This window comes from Pectinophora gossypiella, chromosome 13 (genome assembly GCF_024362695.1).
Source record: "Pectinophora gossypiella chromosome 13, ilPecGoss1.1, whole genome shotgun sequence".
NCBI classification, from domain to species: domain Eukaryota; kingdom Metazoa; phylum Arthropoda; class Insecta; order Lepidoptera; family Gelechiidae; genus Pectinophora; species Pectinophora gossypiella.
The window spans coordinates 5,338,704-5,354,723 of record NC_065416.1 but is presented as its reverse complement, the minus strand read 5'-3'; the positions used below and the strand labels follow the sequence as shown (position 1 = coordinate 5,354,723).

Genomic DNA, 16,020 nt, shown 5'->3' with positions numbered 1-16,020 from the left:
TATTTACACGAAATTCAACAAAAGAGAGATAAAAGCATTCGTGTATAGCTCTGAAGATTGTACGATATTTTTATTTAATCGCCAAACAACCGATCCTTTCTTTTTGGAAAATTTTCAAACACACTTTTTATATTTAAAAATAATCTAATATAAGGTATATATAGTTTGACGATAAAAATATTACTAAAGGAATGTCTTCTATGAATAAAAAGTAAAAAATTAAATCATGATTCAGTCTACCTATTTAATTAAAGAATCATAAAAATTAAAATATTTTACGTGACTTAATATTAAGGAAGACACAGGGCTGTTGGATGTGTCAATATATCAGAAATAGGATTAGTAGTAGTAATAATTACATTGGAACCCAAATGGCAATTTTGTCAATTACTTACTATATAGAAAAAGTGGATGGTATCCACTGCATAGGTATTTAAGACACCAAGAATTTAAGATGTGTTTGTGCTCACAAAATATTACTAAATCACATAAATACTGGAATGTCACAAGTCCTTTTTACTTCTTTTGCGTGCATTATTTGCATACATCTGTTAAAATTAGCGAGATTTGTTAATAGGAATTTAAATGTAGGGATTTAGGGTCACAATAGATCTGTCAAGGTCGCAGTGGCCCCGCGGGCTGCATTCGGTCCGGCCCTCACAACTTTCAAATAATAATAATAATAGGAATTTAGGTACAACAATTTTCTTTAATCAACTCAGTGTAAACATTTTTATAAAAAAATGATTTATAAAATTAATCTGATAAAAAATTCCTTTCTCCAGTAAATTATATAAAAATATTTAAACAACTAGCTTTTTTAAGTCTAATATATAAATTCAGGATTTATAAAGTCACAATTAATATGATATTTTTCTACTTAGATTTCAGTTTTCTTACAATGGAGCCAAACTGATTAACTAGGTAATTTAAAAAAAATCACAATAACATTTACTATAAACTAAATATGTAATTAGTTATACATAATTTTATTAAACCTCAATTATTATATCGAATGATATATACGTATTGGATATGTACACATTTATTTATACATAACATATTGAAGCCTATTGAGTAAGTTAATACTTCATTAAGAATACTATTGCAATATTTATACAAATAATACAGCTTTGAATGAATCAAAAATTGTTTTTTTTTTGAAAACCATTAATAAAAAATCATTCTATCATAATAGGTAATCGAAATTATAAATCAGAATCGAATAAAACTCTTAAATACTTATTTTGCATTATTTTTTATAAACAATACAAAAATATGTGAAATAAATAGAACGTGATGGTTAACTCATTAATACTAAAATAGAAACTCTTTTTACTATAATTTATGTCTAGAGAACACATGATTGTGCATACGATATGTAAGAATAGTAATCTAAAAACAAATTACAGAAAAATAGTAGGGAGAGAGTTTTCACAATCAAAAGTAGGAATTTTGAGTAAAAATCAGTCCGTGTTTTAGGCCAGGCCACGTGATATGGGGTTAACAAGTGACACATTCAACATTTACATTTCCAAATATATCCAAATATATGCTTGTATATCATAACGATAGCTAAACTCAACCGCAATAGTTTTATAAACTGAAAAATCCGTGGGACATTTAAGAACATCGCATAATAATATACTAAATAATATTAAACTCCGCATAAAGGCATTACCAAAGTTATTAGGTAACTAAAACTTACACTACCACTTATTTTTTTCAGTTCATAAAACACCAACATATGCACATTGAATTATATACAGCAACAGCTCTCTCCAAATGGCCGCCATTAGTTTCACTATTAAAAAATCTCATATGAATATCATCTTTACCACTAAACACTTAACTCGCATCTACGAAGCACACAAATTGCGTTCGACAACAAGTGATTTATAACATTAAGTCACACTCGCACTAGAAACTTCGAGAATGTTCGTCCAAATTTAAAAGAGTCTGTTTTATATGAACAGCACTTCGTCGTAGGCCTCCGGCTACTCGGCTGTCAATTCAGGAGTCAGTCTGTCAGGGTTGAAGTTTTCGAGGTGCCACATCTGCCGCTGTTCATCCTCGTTGCACGTCTCCATCACAATCTTGTCCTTTTTCCTGGATATCGCCATGCACTTTTCACTCGACCCGTGCCTTAGGAGCTTCGTCTGCAAGGAAAAACGCCTAATTCAGAATAACTGTTAGCAATAAAGTGGTCAGATAGACCCTGGCAGACAACAAGACTTTTTAAACATTCAGTTCTTTAAAGAGTTAAAAGTTTAGTAATGTATTTTTGATTGCATTGCACTACCTATTTCTCTAAAGATCGATTCATCTTGATTGAATTGAATAATTTTAAATTCTCGTGGTTTTTATTTTTCTTCCTTATTTAGAAGGTTCATTGCCTTTCATTTTCTTAATGTTCACTTCTGTAACAAATCTAATATCTAAAATTATATCTACATTTCTTACCTGTGGTTCATAAACCCACATCTGGTTACCCTTAGCCCCATGGCAAGGATACAGCACAACGTCATGTCCGGAATAGTCCAGACATGTCTCATCACGACGGATCTCTCCGGTCTTCGAGTACATCCAGTACTGAAACGTATGAGGAAATGATTAGAACTCTAGTTTTGTAGTCAGATTTTAACGTTGCGGTTAGAAGTTTTGATACAAGCTGATAATTTTGAGGTCACTTATGTTAGTAATTAAGGACTGATAAGACTCAAAGAATTTCTATTGTAGTCTTAATGGAAGAACTTGAATTTGAACTTTTAATGGAAGTAGGTAAGTATTGTATTTTATTGTAGGTACTTTGTTCATAAAGTTGAAAGCTAATGTTCAGACCCTAGTTGATTATGGTAATGATTAGAATAAAAATACTGACCCTATTTTATTTTTTGTTAACCTCAAAATATCAGCAGCAAGACAGTTATATAAAAGCTTTCTAATATTAGTTTTATGTGCTAGTTATAATAAAGATAAATTGCTAAATTAATGTATCATTAAATAAATATTTATGTACAAAGTCTCAATTATTAACCCCTACCAACCCTTACTTTTGCTTATTTTTTACCAATTAAGTCTACAAGAGATAAATGAGTACGTTAAAATTTGTTAAGAATATATACATCACATATTGCATTAGTAGTTCATTCATTAAGTGTTAAAATGCTTATCATAAACTTACATACTAATAATACCTAGCGGCAGTACCAAAATTGGAAGAGTAATCAAATTTAAAAAGTGTTTCATAATTTTAAACAAACCCGTAACCCGAAATAAGAAAGCACATTTTTACTCTAATCGTAAATATAAGTTCAAGTTATTCGCACTACTCTAAAGCAATGATTTCAGTACAATTAAAAAGGTAGTAATACTAACACTGTGGCAATGTTTCATTTAGTACGGTTAAAACTAAAAGTCATGCTAAACATTTCCTTGCACACTTTTATTAATGTAAGTATTAGATTTCACGATACAGTTTTGTTAATATGGGAAACTAAATCAATGGATCTAAATGTGGTATGGCGACAAATATACTTTACTTTTACGCTACCGATGAACTTACCGAAATGATGATGAGCACCAACCACCGACTACTAGAAAAGCGTAAGCGACGAGTAAAATGATGTGCGGCCTTAACAAACCTGGTTGCCGTACTCGCCGTGGCAAGGCCAAACGTTGACCGGCTTCCTCATGTCCTCAGGACCGCAAGCAGAGTCGATGCACATGTCAGTCAGCGGATTCGCGATCTGGTGCCATCCATAAGTTAAAAGGCGTGCCAAAAGCAAGCGTGCTCGAGTAACTTCATCACTTGATAAATAATAATTAAGGCGAAACAATTCCGCTACCAACTAAGAAACAATCATAAAAACTTTCAAGTTGATCTAACTAATAAAAAAAGTCATAAATTATTGCAATCAAGTGATAAAGCCACATGAAAATGAGAATGAAAATCAAATTAAGAAAACAAAATAAGATGAAGACACAAAAACAAACAATTTTTTGCAAAAAAATAATCCCTAAAATACCGCTCTATAACCCTAACGCACACCCCGCTTTTTGCGCAGATACCTGATCGCCACCTTGATGATGGCATTTGTGAATCATTACTGGCACACTTTGCCATTCCTCCTCTATCGACGGTCCGTCGATGCAGTAGTAGTCGGCAAATGCTTGGCTTCGTATCTAGCAGTCATCAGTATAAAAACCAAAATAAAACAGTGATTTCATGCTTAGTGTGCTCAAAATTTGACGTGCTGTCAAGTGCTCAGAGACAAGGAGTGCAAAAGAGATAACGAGAACTCCTACAAAGTGGTACTGCCGCGTTAGGTCGAATTGAAAACGACAGAAGACCTGATTTCCTCCCTGTCGGTGGCACGGGTAAATTCCAACGGGTTTATGATGATCGGACTTGCGCGCTGGAGAGTCCAAACATATCTTTTTGAAGGCCACATTTCGGATCTGTACAGGTAAGTTTGGAAGAACACACACATTAAAATCGCACTTGTTGTAAGTAACTGTTCCGTTATTTGAAATTTATTTGTCTGATATAATTAAACAAAAAACTTTAAAATAATTACATTCAAATAGTGTTTTATGAACAAACTTTTCAGTTTATGATAGATAACTGTTAAAGTTATAACCAAATATAAAGTTTTTAATAAATTAACGATACGGACCTCGCCATGAGCGACTGATTCTCCGGGAATGAAAAGCTCTGGGTAGATATTCTTCAGGTACCAGTCGAAGGACTTGCAGCCAAGTTTTTGTCTCAATGCTTTCCTACTGCTGATGTCGCCGTAGTCTCCCTTGTCATTGCCTACGCGCTGGTAGTAGTACTTAGCGTAGTCGTCCAACCACACCTTTATAAAACCACACATTTTCGAAATAAGTAAAAGTTTAAATAAAGAAATCGAACGAATTTAGGTACCTATAAAACAGAATTATACCTCAGCTAATCGAACAGAATTTTTCTTCAATACATTAACACCAGTTCTCCATTTATAAGGTGACCTCTTTCTGAATATATGTCCGACATGTGAGCATGGAATGATTTCGAGAGTTCCACCACACATCCAAGTTTTGAAAGACAGCTCTAAATTTTCTCCACCCCAAATATCAAAACCACTGTCGTAAGTTCCCAAACGCTCAAAAAATTCTTTATCGATTGCGAAAAGGCCTCCAGCCATGGTTGGGGAATACACAGGTTCAGCAGTATGCATGTGTCTTGCTCTTTCCTTGGCGGGCACAGGATGCCAGTTGAACTGGAGGTTCCAATCAAATCCACCAACATTAACTGAAGATGAGTCTCTGTAGTGAAACTCGAGTGTGTTGTCGTCAATAACGTCAATGACAGGGCACACAACTGTTGTTTTGTTTCTAGCGATTCTATCTAACAATGGCTCCAGCCAACCTGAAAGCAAAAATCCACGTCAATTGATTAATAGTAGACTGACTACATTCAAATTCAAAATTCAAAATTGAATGTACCTATTTTTTTCTACATAAAATTTTCTTTTGAACTTACCTTCTGCGCATTCGCAATGACTGTCAAGGTAAGTAAGAACAGGTGCTGTGACGTATCTAGCCCCTAGAAGACGGGCTCTGATAAGACCTTCACGACGCGTTGCTCGAACTATTCTCACTTTAGGTAGAGACGACATGTAGTCGTCTAATTGCTGCATTAGATGAGCTGCAAAAAAGTGCACCATAAATGGAACATCTCATGGTAAGTCAGATTCCTAGTTTATAAACGTAAATGTAAGTAACACAGTTTGTTGTTGTCAGAAAAAAGTATTGTAGTTAGGTCCAAGTAACGCGATCTAACAATAGACTTACAAGCACAGATAAAACTGTTTTATAGTAGCTTTAACTTTTACGATGTCATTACTATTCAGAGTAGTTGAGTGTTCTTGGGTGGTTAGTAGTTTGTATAAATTATTGCCAAGTTAATGTTGTACTTGTAGTGTCGAGAGAGAGAAAAGACTCCCAGTTTGGTACATCTGGTAAACTAGTGATAACTTAAATATGCACTTACGCATGTCAGAGAAGTCGTCGACGAGTACAATCTCCTTTATCAAATGTGCCGGTGATCTGTCCAGTACGGAATGTACAGTTCTGAGCAAAACTGACCAGGCTTCGTTGTGGAAACATATCACCACAGACGTCTGCGGGAGATCTTCTAAATACCGGCCTGGCTGTTTGCACCTGAGAGACAAATATTGATCAGTTCTATGATGATAGTGAAATATAGCTATACACATGAAGTTTCATTATTCAAACACGTGTTATCTACACACAAAAAAAACAAATATTTGCACTTACCACTCATCTCGTGGGTCGGGCAGTTTTCTCCTGATGGATATGAGGTCACTGACGTACTGGTTGAACGCATTCTTTTTCCAGCCCTCGGACACAGCTTGTTTCGTGTCCTCACTCATATTCTTTGGCAGTACGACCGGTTTTCCAAGCTCGCCGGGAGCGTTGTCCGAGCCGGGAGCAGCTATCACGCCGAGCCCTGCAGAACGTACGTACCATGTTAGCACACACTACAATCATAAAACATGCGACATGGAAAATGTCGGCAACCATGACACTAATGACATAAACTACAATTATTGAGCTAGTCAAAATGGTAACTACTACTTAAATCATTTTAATATCATTTACACAGGAAATTATAATTATTGACGTTCATAATGAAGTTTCTGCGTTTAATATGTTAATGATATTGCCTGTGACACTAATTACAACCAATACGTTGGCAGAAATAAACATATTTTCTTTTTTAATTATTAATAATAATATGCTATTTCCATCACCAGATACCCGCATTAACGAACATTATAAACACATAAAAACTGTTACCATGGCAAATTAATTAAATGTTACATACAAAATAAGCGGTTTAGGTACCTTCACTCCCAGCGATGCGATCTAGCCAATTGACGCGTTGTCCTGTCACGTGTAAACATAAATTCATGCATAATATTAAAATAAAAAAAAGCAAAGAAGTATAGTTTTTTAAAGAAACATGCAATCGTGACGCGAAAAGTAAGACATAAAATCTATGTGTAACAGATAAATAATTTAACTTTGAAAGTCAACCCAAATAGGAACTCATTTCAGCACAATCTAACGTCTATTCTCATTAGCATTTCTATTGCATACATTAGGAGAAAGACAATCGTAGTCAGAGAAGTTCCTGGGAATGAAAAGCAATTACATACAAGGGAGAGACCGTAAATTAGTTGGGAGGAGTTGATTATTTCGTGAAATAATGCCCGCAATTACCATTAATTAAATGTATTTCTTCAATTATTGCTCTGCCAATTTTGCTTCAAATTACGAGAGAGAAAAGTAAGTAAAACATCTTTAAAAGATGAGTTACTTTTAAAAATCTAACTATAGTATCATCACAAGAAAATTAATGCATTAATTTGATGCGATGTACAACAGTTTTTGTTTGAGTGAAATAAAATTTTGTTTAATTTTATTATTTGGACTAACAGTTTTTATAACTGCAGACCAGTAAAATGGGGTTCACGTTCACAAGAAAAGAATCAGTGCTTTTTTTAATACCATAACACCATATTATAGAAGTAGGCTCATGCAATGTGATCGTTGTCGTACTTACCATCGGACATGTTGTTTCCATAGGGGTCACTTTTCTTTTTTGAAGCGGTTGGCTTGGCCGCTTTCAGTGGTTTAACTTCAGGCTCATCGTACTCTAAGGGTAAAGCTGGTCCGATTGCATTTCTTGTACCGCCATTGGTCATAAGCAACGCAACCATGAACCACAATGCCGTCACTATCAGTACAGCCTTCAGCACCCACGTTCGTCTCCTCAGGAAAAACATACTGTAATATTTCATACCCAACGTCCCTTTACCAATAGACGCGACTTCTTAGCCTTTAGCACATGCTTTGCTTCTGCAAAACTTTAATTCGTATTGGTTTGATTAACCTCTACAAGGTCTAAAATCGAAAATACTTCCTTTTATAGAATTTGAGCAATAAAGTTTACACTATCTATAATCACAAAAGGGTGACTAGCATAAAATGTGAGATATGTCTGTTTCTCGTCTAGTTTGCGAGATATGCCGTTTTGATATGACAGTTGTGAGTGATCTATTTATTTTACATCACATGTCTTCAGTGCTAAATATTTTGGCTATAATCTTGCCAGGTTGTGCCAAAATTTTATAACTTTCTTCCTAGTTCGTAGTTTCATTTCTGACTCCTCTTCTTGCTGGAATGTCTGTAATCCATGTCTTGCAGCGCGAACCTGGAAAGAATACGCTCTAAGTAATCACATTTTTTAAAACATTTCTTGTTCTTTGGAAAGTCTGAAAGTTGTCTGTCGTTTCCAAGAAATAACCATTTTTATTTACTGTTACGTCACATGGCTAACCTAACCATGCAACGCATTTTGTTCTAATATTGTATGATTTATCAATTGTCTAAAATTTTCGACGGCTTAGAGTGACAAACGCATGTACCTAAGTTTTATTTCTTAAGATTGTAATTCACAACGATTCAATCCAAACAGTGGTGTGTTCGTCAAAAAAAGTGTTTGTTGGTATCGAGAGATAATTTTCACTTGTATTCACAACATTACTGAAGGAACAAAGATAGTCCTGCAAAGCTGGGTGGGGTATCCGGTCGCTGATGGATTGTGCTCCGTACATTATCAGAGTAGGGTGCTGCCGCCATTTTTCACCGGCTCCACCACGATTTGTAGGTCAAACTGCCAACTTTCAGAACAATCTTGCGACGCAAACAGTAGGAGGGATTCTTTTTTTGCATTTTTAAATCTAATGAACTGTATACCTACCCTCTTTGTACAGCAACAGCTGTATTTTAATAGGTCGCCATTATACTCGAAACGAGTACTTATTTGTAATCTACAAAGTGAAGAACAATGTACGTTACTTCTGTAAAGCACGGAAGTGAACGCACGACAAAAACAATATTTGTAATATTATTTGACTTAGACAACGATTGTGAAAACATGAGTTGAATAAATACTTAATTAACTGAAAAAGTGAAAAACTATGAATAATAATAAAAATAAAGTGTTGATAACCCACACTTTTAGTCTTCAAATTGTTCTACGAATATGTCAAAAGTACCCCACCGTTATATTAGTCGTAACCGAATAAAATAACGATTTTTTTTCCGTTGAGCGATGGTAATGAGATTCGCGAAGCATAATAACTAAATCATTAAATAAAACGGCCCCCATATTATAAAACACCTCAATTTATCAGGACTTTTTCCTGCAGACAACGTTTACAGTTACATTTATGTAAATTAAATGAAGACGTCGTCTTTGCAATGAAATGTAATGATCAATTACTTTTGGCTTTAGCTTCCTCTCGTGATACTTGAGTGACTGGGATCTTAGGTAATTTCAATCTTTGATCAGAATCCCATTGAGTCCAATCACTCGATGGTAACGTAGAAACGTAGAGACGCAATATGATGAAAAAGAAAAACCAAAAATAAACCCAAACGAACTTATTGAAAAGAAGAGCAGGCGTACGAATGTTAATTAGAAAAAGTAACCACTATTGAATACTCGTAACTACCCGATATCCACACAACATTCTTATTGCGGTGAGCAGAGCCACAAAATTTAATATAATATTAATATTGACGTCCTAAGATATATTATAATAAACTGTTTATTAATATCAGCAATGCTAGCATATTTCCAATTAGTCTTTCATTTAAGACTAGCAGCCTTTTTCACATGAAACCGAAAATAAAGTGGCACGAAATATTCTAAATTTTTCTTTTCGTCATTGACAATGCATATCATGAAACAATTCTTACCTCTGGAACAAGTAATCCTTTTCAGATTTTGGGCGTGCAAAAATCTGTAACAAGAAAAGAATTCCATTAAGTAAATCAATCTTGGTTTCATTTTGAACGCAGATATAGGCTTATTACGAGCTTATCAATCCAATAAAGTTAAGCCATAAGCCAAAATACAGGTAATAAATCAGATTAAATCTTTACGGTTTCAAATTTCGCGTAAATAACGACGGGCGAATACCCGACTATCCTTACAGCTATAAATTTGAGTGAACACCTCCCTAGGGCATATAAAGGAGTCTGAGCCAATTGGTAATAGATTTGAAACATTCATAAGCTTCGAATGGTTTATACCTATTTTAATATAGGCATCAGAGAACGTTTTGCGGACTACGATAAAAAAGTAATGCATCAAAAATACCATTAAGTATATTTTGAAATCGGTACGAAGGTACCTAAGAAGAAAATTAGCTGCAAGAAAATCCTCGGCACAGTTGAGCCCCCGACGTCGCAATGCTCTGTTCATTGGAATAGCTAAATAATGATAAATTTCAATTCATCACGAGTAGTATCTCAAAAATCTCACTAGATACTGATTAGTATCTCATGCAGGCCACGTAACCTATGACTTAGCTCAGTTTTACTGGCCATTTATCTCTCACTCATTAGATGGAACGAACAGGTGTTTTATGTTAATTAAAGTTTTATGCTCATTCGTTTTATATTCGCTTCCAGGCTGGAAATAACTTCGGTAGAACTTTAGCGCAATAAAATATATCTTAATCGTTACAATGCTAAATTGTACGATTACTACGTTTCTTTCTACTACTCGTACTGCCGACGACGACAATTACCATAAAAGGGTGTTCTAGTTGCATAATACAGTACCATAATGCAAAATTAGTAGGTGGTAGAGGTTATTGTTTTGTAAATTTATTTCCTGAACTACATCAAGTGCTACCCATGGATTTGATACTTTAGAATGATTCATATTATTCTTATCGTGTGCTAAAATTCAGGGACTGGTAATGAATTGTTATTTTACCAACGTATGGTTATGTGATGCGTGGTGTCCGAGTTAGTGGTCAACCTGGACGACAATTTCAAGCCGCGCCAAATACTTTGGACCAATTACTGCCAAAATAACCATTAATATCAATAAATACAAAATTAAAAAGTAGGTAAGTACCTAAAGTAGGTTTTTTTGTAGTAGAGTCGCTGCCTACCCCAACAACAAAAAGTCATTATATAAAAAGGCGTATGTAGTATTTTTTCTATTTTGGTGTGCACATCACATTTTTCACAACTGCTGATAAAAAATAGGTATTGGTATGCCAGCTGTAGCTGTAAGTTAAAAAGTTAAAATGTGTTTGCGCACGAGATCATTTCAACAGCGCAGCTTTGAGGCATCTCAACTCAACCACACTTGCACAAGAGCTATTTATAAACTTAAACGTAAATAAAATAGAAAAGACACCCTGTTTCTTGCAACGAGCATTTTCTGCAGTCCACAAGTTAGAATAAAGTTGTGCTGTACCAGGCGCAATTGCAAAGAACAATTTTAATTAAATAGTTTAAGCGGTGTCACAATATAATGGTACACGGAACCGCTAAGTATTTAAATTATTTTGTGGCAAGTTCACAGCCGGTTAAGCTGGCATCGCGTTAATAAAGAGGGAAATGGAATTGTGTATCTATGAAAAAGTAAAAGACTACATACACTGAAGTCATAAGCTTTTTTATGTCTATTTATGTTTCTCTTAATATTTAAATCCGACTATTGGAGATATGTTTCTATTAATTTAGCACCAAATGTAGTGTATGTTAGCAATAATAATTAGGTATCTAAAGTATTATTATCTAATCAGTAATGGACTAAAACTAAAATTCTGATTATTGGTTAGTTTGTAATATTTGCTACAATATCTGCTACTCGTTGTTATTAAATAATTTTTACTAATGAAGAATTAATAAAACCGAATGATCTTAATTTTAGTTCCATTGTTAGACAGAACGTTGCTTTTTTATTTTAAAAAAAAGCTTAAATAGACTTTTTATTTTTCTGCGCGTTCATGAGTTACAACCTTCAAACCCGTTACTTTAGGGCTATAATTTCCATTCCGCGCTATCTTCGCGGCATCGGTTTGCGCGCGCGCAGTAACCATGACCTAAGCCGGGGTTCGGTGGCACGGCGACGACACCACCCACAAGTCACGAGATGGCGCCAGTGTATAATTTGCACTATTATTTACTATCTCGCCCTCCAGAGCCGCAACTGTATTTACATCATTATTCATAATCTCCTAGACCCTCTCGGCTTTTAAGACGATTGTGATAATAATGTCCTCTCGACTAATATGGTGGAGTCCCGCTCTGCTAGAGATCGGTACTCAGTAACTTGGAGTCACCATATGTCTGATTCCTTCGGTGGTCGTCTTCCGAATGACCTCCTTCCGCCGATCCAATTTTTGAAACCACCCTTGAACGTTAACGAATGGTGGCACCACTGTCATATAATTGTTACCAACCTCATAATAATTCCGTTTGACGTTGCTATTCCGTTGTGACATAAAATCGTGACATTTGATTAAAATTACTAAAACCATAACAGGTTTAATTTAAATTTGTTAAAATCATGACATTCGGCCATCGGACAGCGTGCAGACTCCGGCGCACGAATTAATTACAAAACAAAACAACGAAATGTTATACAAAACATTTATTATTTACACATAAGTACCTACCTTAAATAACCAGATGTAGAATTTAGAAATGTTAAATTACTGTATTGAACTAATTTTATTACCCATACCATAGACAAAATTATTGTTGTTATCATGACATTTGGCCGTGATTGCTGGTTGATTTTTAAGTTTATTTTGTAGTCATTTTTGTGAGCCTATGGGTAACTAAGTAGAATAAACAAATGAAATATACATATTATAACGTAAAATAAAAAGATTTCATTAATATTTAATTTCAAATAACAATCATAATTCTATGTATATGTAAAAAAATAAACAGAAATATATTTACCTCGTATCTTATACTTAAGTGTGTGTTGTTTTTTTTTATTATTATTATTATTTCTATGTATGATCTAATATTACATGAAATGACGTCTTATTTACAATGTTTTTTAAAATTAAGTAGATGAGTCAGTAACAGAAGATTCATCATCACTAACGACATTGAGGGCTTTGATATTGATCCACGGTCTCATTCTGTCGGCAGAAACTACCGAAGAATACTTTTTTGACTTAGCGAATCCTGGTACGTTAGATATTGCGTACCGGTCATTACCTAATACTTTTGTTATTTTGTATGGTCCGTTAAATTTAGGAAGGAGTTTTTTACTTTGCCCCGGGTTATCGTTGAATCCTACTTTTGTGATTTTGACTAAATCATCAACTTGATATTGTCTTGCAGAGGATCGCTTTGCATTGTGAGTCTCTTTCATTCTATTTTGTTTTTCGTCAATACTCTTTTTTGCTTCGTTTCTAATTTCTGTAATGTCTTCAGTCATGTTTGTCATTTCTTCTGTAATTTTGTTGAACATATTGTCTGATTTTCCTTTAAATCTCATTCCAAAAAGAATTTGTGATGGCGTTTTATTCGTTGTAGAATTGATGGTGTTATTCATGCCAAATTGAATATTTGGTATCTCCAAATCCCAATCCTTTTCATTTCGATTCGAACTTTGTGTAGCTAGTGCTTTTAAAATGGTCTGATTATATCGTTCGGCTTGACCGTTAGCGCGAGGGCAAGCTACAGCATTCAAGACATGTTTTATGTTTCTATCAGTACAAAATTGTTTGAATTGTCCAGAAGTAAAAGCTGAACCTCGATCGGAAATGATTCTATCTGGTGTTCCAAAATCTTGAAATAAGTTTTGTAATGCCTTAACAGCAGTATTACTCTTCGTGTCTTTCACTGGTCTGATAAAGGTGTACTTCGAGAAACTGTCTACAATGGTAAGTATATATGCATTACCTCGTTTGCTTTTAATAAAAGGGCCAAGGTGGTCGATATGAATTGTTTGAAAAGGTACACTAACTTTGTCAATTGGAAAAATGTGGCCTTGTTTCGTAGGAATATTGTCTTTATTGTAAGCACATTCCAAACAAGCACTAACATATTTCTTGACGAAATTTGACATTTTGGGAAAGTAATACTGGTTTTGAATGCGATCTAATGTTTTTTTAACCCCAAAGTGACCTATTTCGTCATGATTTTGACGACAAATTTGCCACCTTGCTCCTTTTGGAATTACTAATCTTAGATTGTTGCAATCACCGTCAATTTTTCTGTATAGAACATTGTTTTTAATAACGTAATGTAGTTTTAAGTCTTTATACTCTTCATCTATTTCAGGCTTCAAAGTTTTAACAATACGACTTATTTCCGGGTCACCCAGTTGTAAAGTGACTATCCAATCACTTTGTTGAATATTCATCACTGATAATACATTTTCAGGAATACAGTCATCATTAGGAGCCTCAACTGGATTTCGACTGAGAGCATCGACGTGGGCCATTCTGTCACCAGGTCGATATTCGATTTCAAAGTCATATTCTTCCATTTGCAGTAGCCATCGTGCTATTCTAGGCATGAGGTCTTTTTTACTTAAGGTATGCCTAAGAGCCTTACAATCAGTGAGTATCTTGAATGGAATACCCAACAAGTAGGTTCTGAATTTTTTTAATGAACATACAACCGCTAACGTCTCAAGCTCATATGAGTGATAAACTCGTTCTTCAGGAGACGTTTGCCTACTGAAATAAGCCACCGGTTTTATTTCTTTAGAATCACCCTGCCATTGCATTAAAATACCTCCAATTCCAGCAGCGCTAGCATCAGTATGTAGCTCAGTCTTAAATGTTGGATTGTAGAGCGCCAAAAGTGGTCGACTAGACAAGATGTTTTTTAAGGTTGTGAAAGCCTTTTCTTCGGTTTCCATCCAATGCCACTCTACATTCTTCTTCAGGAGATGAGTTAAAGGTCGTGCAATTTCTCCAAAGCCTTTAACGAATTTTCTGAAATAACTCGCCAAACCAAGGAATTGTCTGGTTTCGTGCACATTTGTTGGTACTGGGAATTGTTCAATAGCTAGCGTTTTTCGTGTACTAGGTTTTATACCATCTGATGAAACTTCATACCCCAGATAATCTATAGTTGTGGCGAAAAAATTGCATTTTGATAATTTTAAAGTAAGCCCATATTCGCGAATCAATTTCAAGACTTGCTCTAGTTTTTCAAAACCTTCACTCAAAGTTTTAGTAGGGATGAGTAAGTCATCCATATATGCTAGAATCGCATCATATCTACTCGGGCCTAAAATTTGATTGACTAACTTCTGGAAAACGGCTGGAGCGTTTGCTAGCCCGAACGGCATACGATTAAATTCGTAGTGGCCGTCCGGGGTTACAAAAGCTGTCAAATGTTTGCTTCCTTCAGACAGAGGCACTTGATAATAGCCTGAGGCCATGTCTAATGTAGTAAAGAGTCGATTTCCACTTAAATTACCAATTTGATCGTCTATAAGTGGGAGTGGATATCGATTTTTGACTGTTTTAGCATTTAAGGCTCTGAAGTCCACACACAGTCGTTGTTCACCTGTTTTCTTTTTTACCATTAATATTGGGCTAGCATAATCTGAATTTGATTCTCGAATAATATTATGTTCTTTTAATTCAGAGACTATATCTCGAACTTTAGATCTCTCGGAGTGAGACAGCCTGTAAGGCCTGTACACGATTGGTTTATTGTCATTTAATTCAATTTTCATTTCAAATTCTTTTGGGGCGCAACCTATTTCTTCCATAGAACACGCAAAGCAATCTCGATAGCTTTGTAACAATGAGTATAATACGTCTAGCGTCTCGTTATCAATATTAGGTCCAACACGAATATCATCTCTATTCAGAGGTGGTAAATTATCTTTGCGCTCCTCTCTAATAAGTTTTACATTCTTAATATCAACTTCTTTGAAAATGAGAGCGCGGCTTAAAGTGGTATTAGATTTTAATAACCAAGGTGCACTTGCAGAGTTAGAGATGAGTATGTCACATTTACCATCTTTTAGACTATATATACCTTGATGAATACGGTACTCTTTTCCAGGTTCGTTTCTACATTGGGTTTCGACGTAAATATCACCAGTATATAAAGGAGTACTTGTTACTGGTATAAGTTGCA

General features: G+C 34.9%; 1 protein-coding gene across 7 annotated transcripts in view; it reads right to left on the bottom strand.

Moving 5' to 3' along the window:
- Nucleotides 1-686: 686 nt before the first annotated feature.
- LOC126371898 (putative polypeptide N-acetylgalactosaminyltransferase 9) overlaps nt 687-16,020 on the bottom strand; it is a 118,345-nt gene continuing 103,011 nt past the window's right edge. For 5 of the 7 annotated variants that reach the window (XM_050017314.1, XM_050017315.1, XM_050017312.1 and 2 more), the window contains 11 exons: nt 9,841-9,884; nt 7,637-8,287; nt 6,916-6,957; nt 6,325-6,517; nt 6,038-6,207; nt 5,528-5,692; nt 4,950-5,413; nt 4,680-4,862; nt 4,354-4,461; nt 2,464-2,592; nt 687-2,159 (listed from right to left, as the gene is read on the bottom strand). In XM_050017314.1, coding sequence (XP_049873271.1) covers nt 1,998-2,159; nt 2,464-2,592; nt 4,354-4,461; nt 4,680-4,862; nt 4,950-5,413; nt 5,528-5,692; nt 6,038-6,207; nt 6,325-6,517; nt 6,916-6,957; nt 7,637-7,874 — 1,854 coding nt within the window. In that variant the 5' untranslated portion in view covers nt 7,875-8,287; nt 9,841-9,884 and the 3' untranslated portion in view covers nt 687-1,997. Of the gene's footprint in view, nt 2,160-2,463; nt 2,593-3,644; nt 3,750-4,353; nt 4,462-4,679; nt 4,863-4,949; nt 5,414-5,527; nt 5,693-6,037; nt 6,208-6,324; nt 6,518-6,915; nt 6,958-7,636; nt 8,288-9,840; nt 9,885-16,020 lie in introns of all 7 variants that reach the window. The other 2 variants (XM_050017317.1, XM_050017318.1) reach the window with 2 other exon arrangements.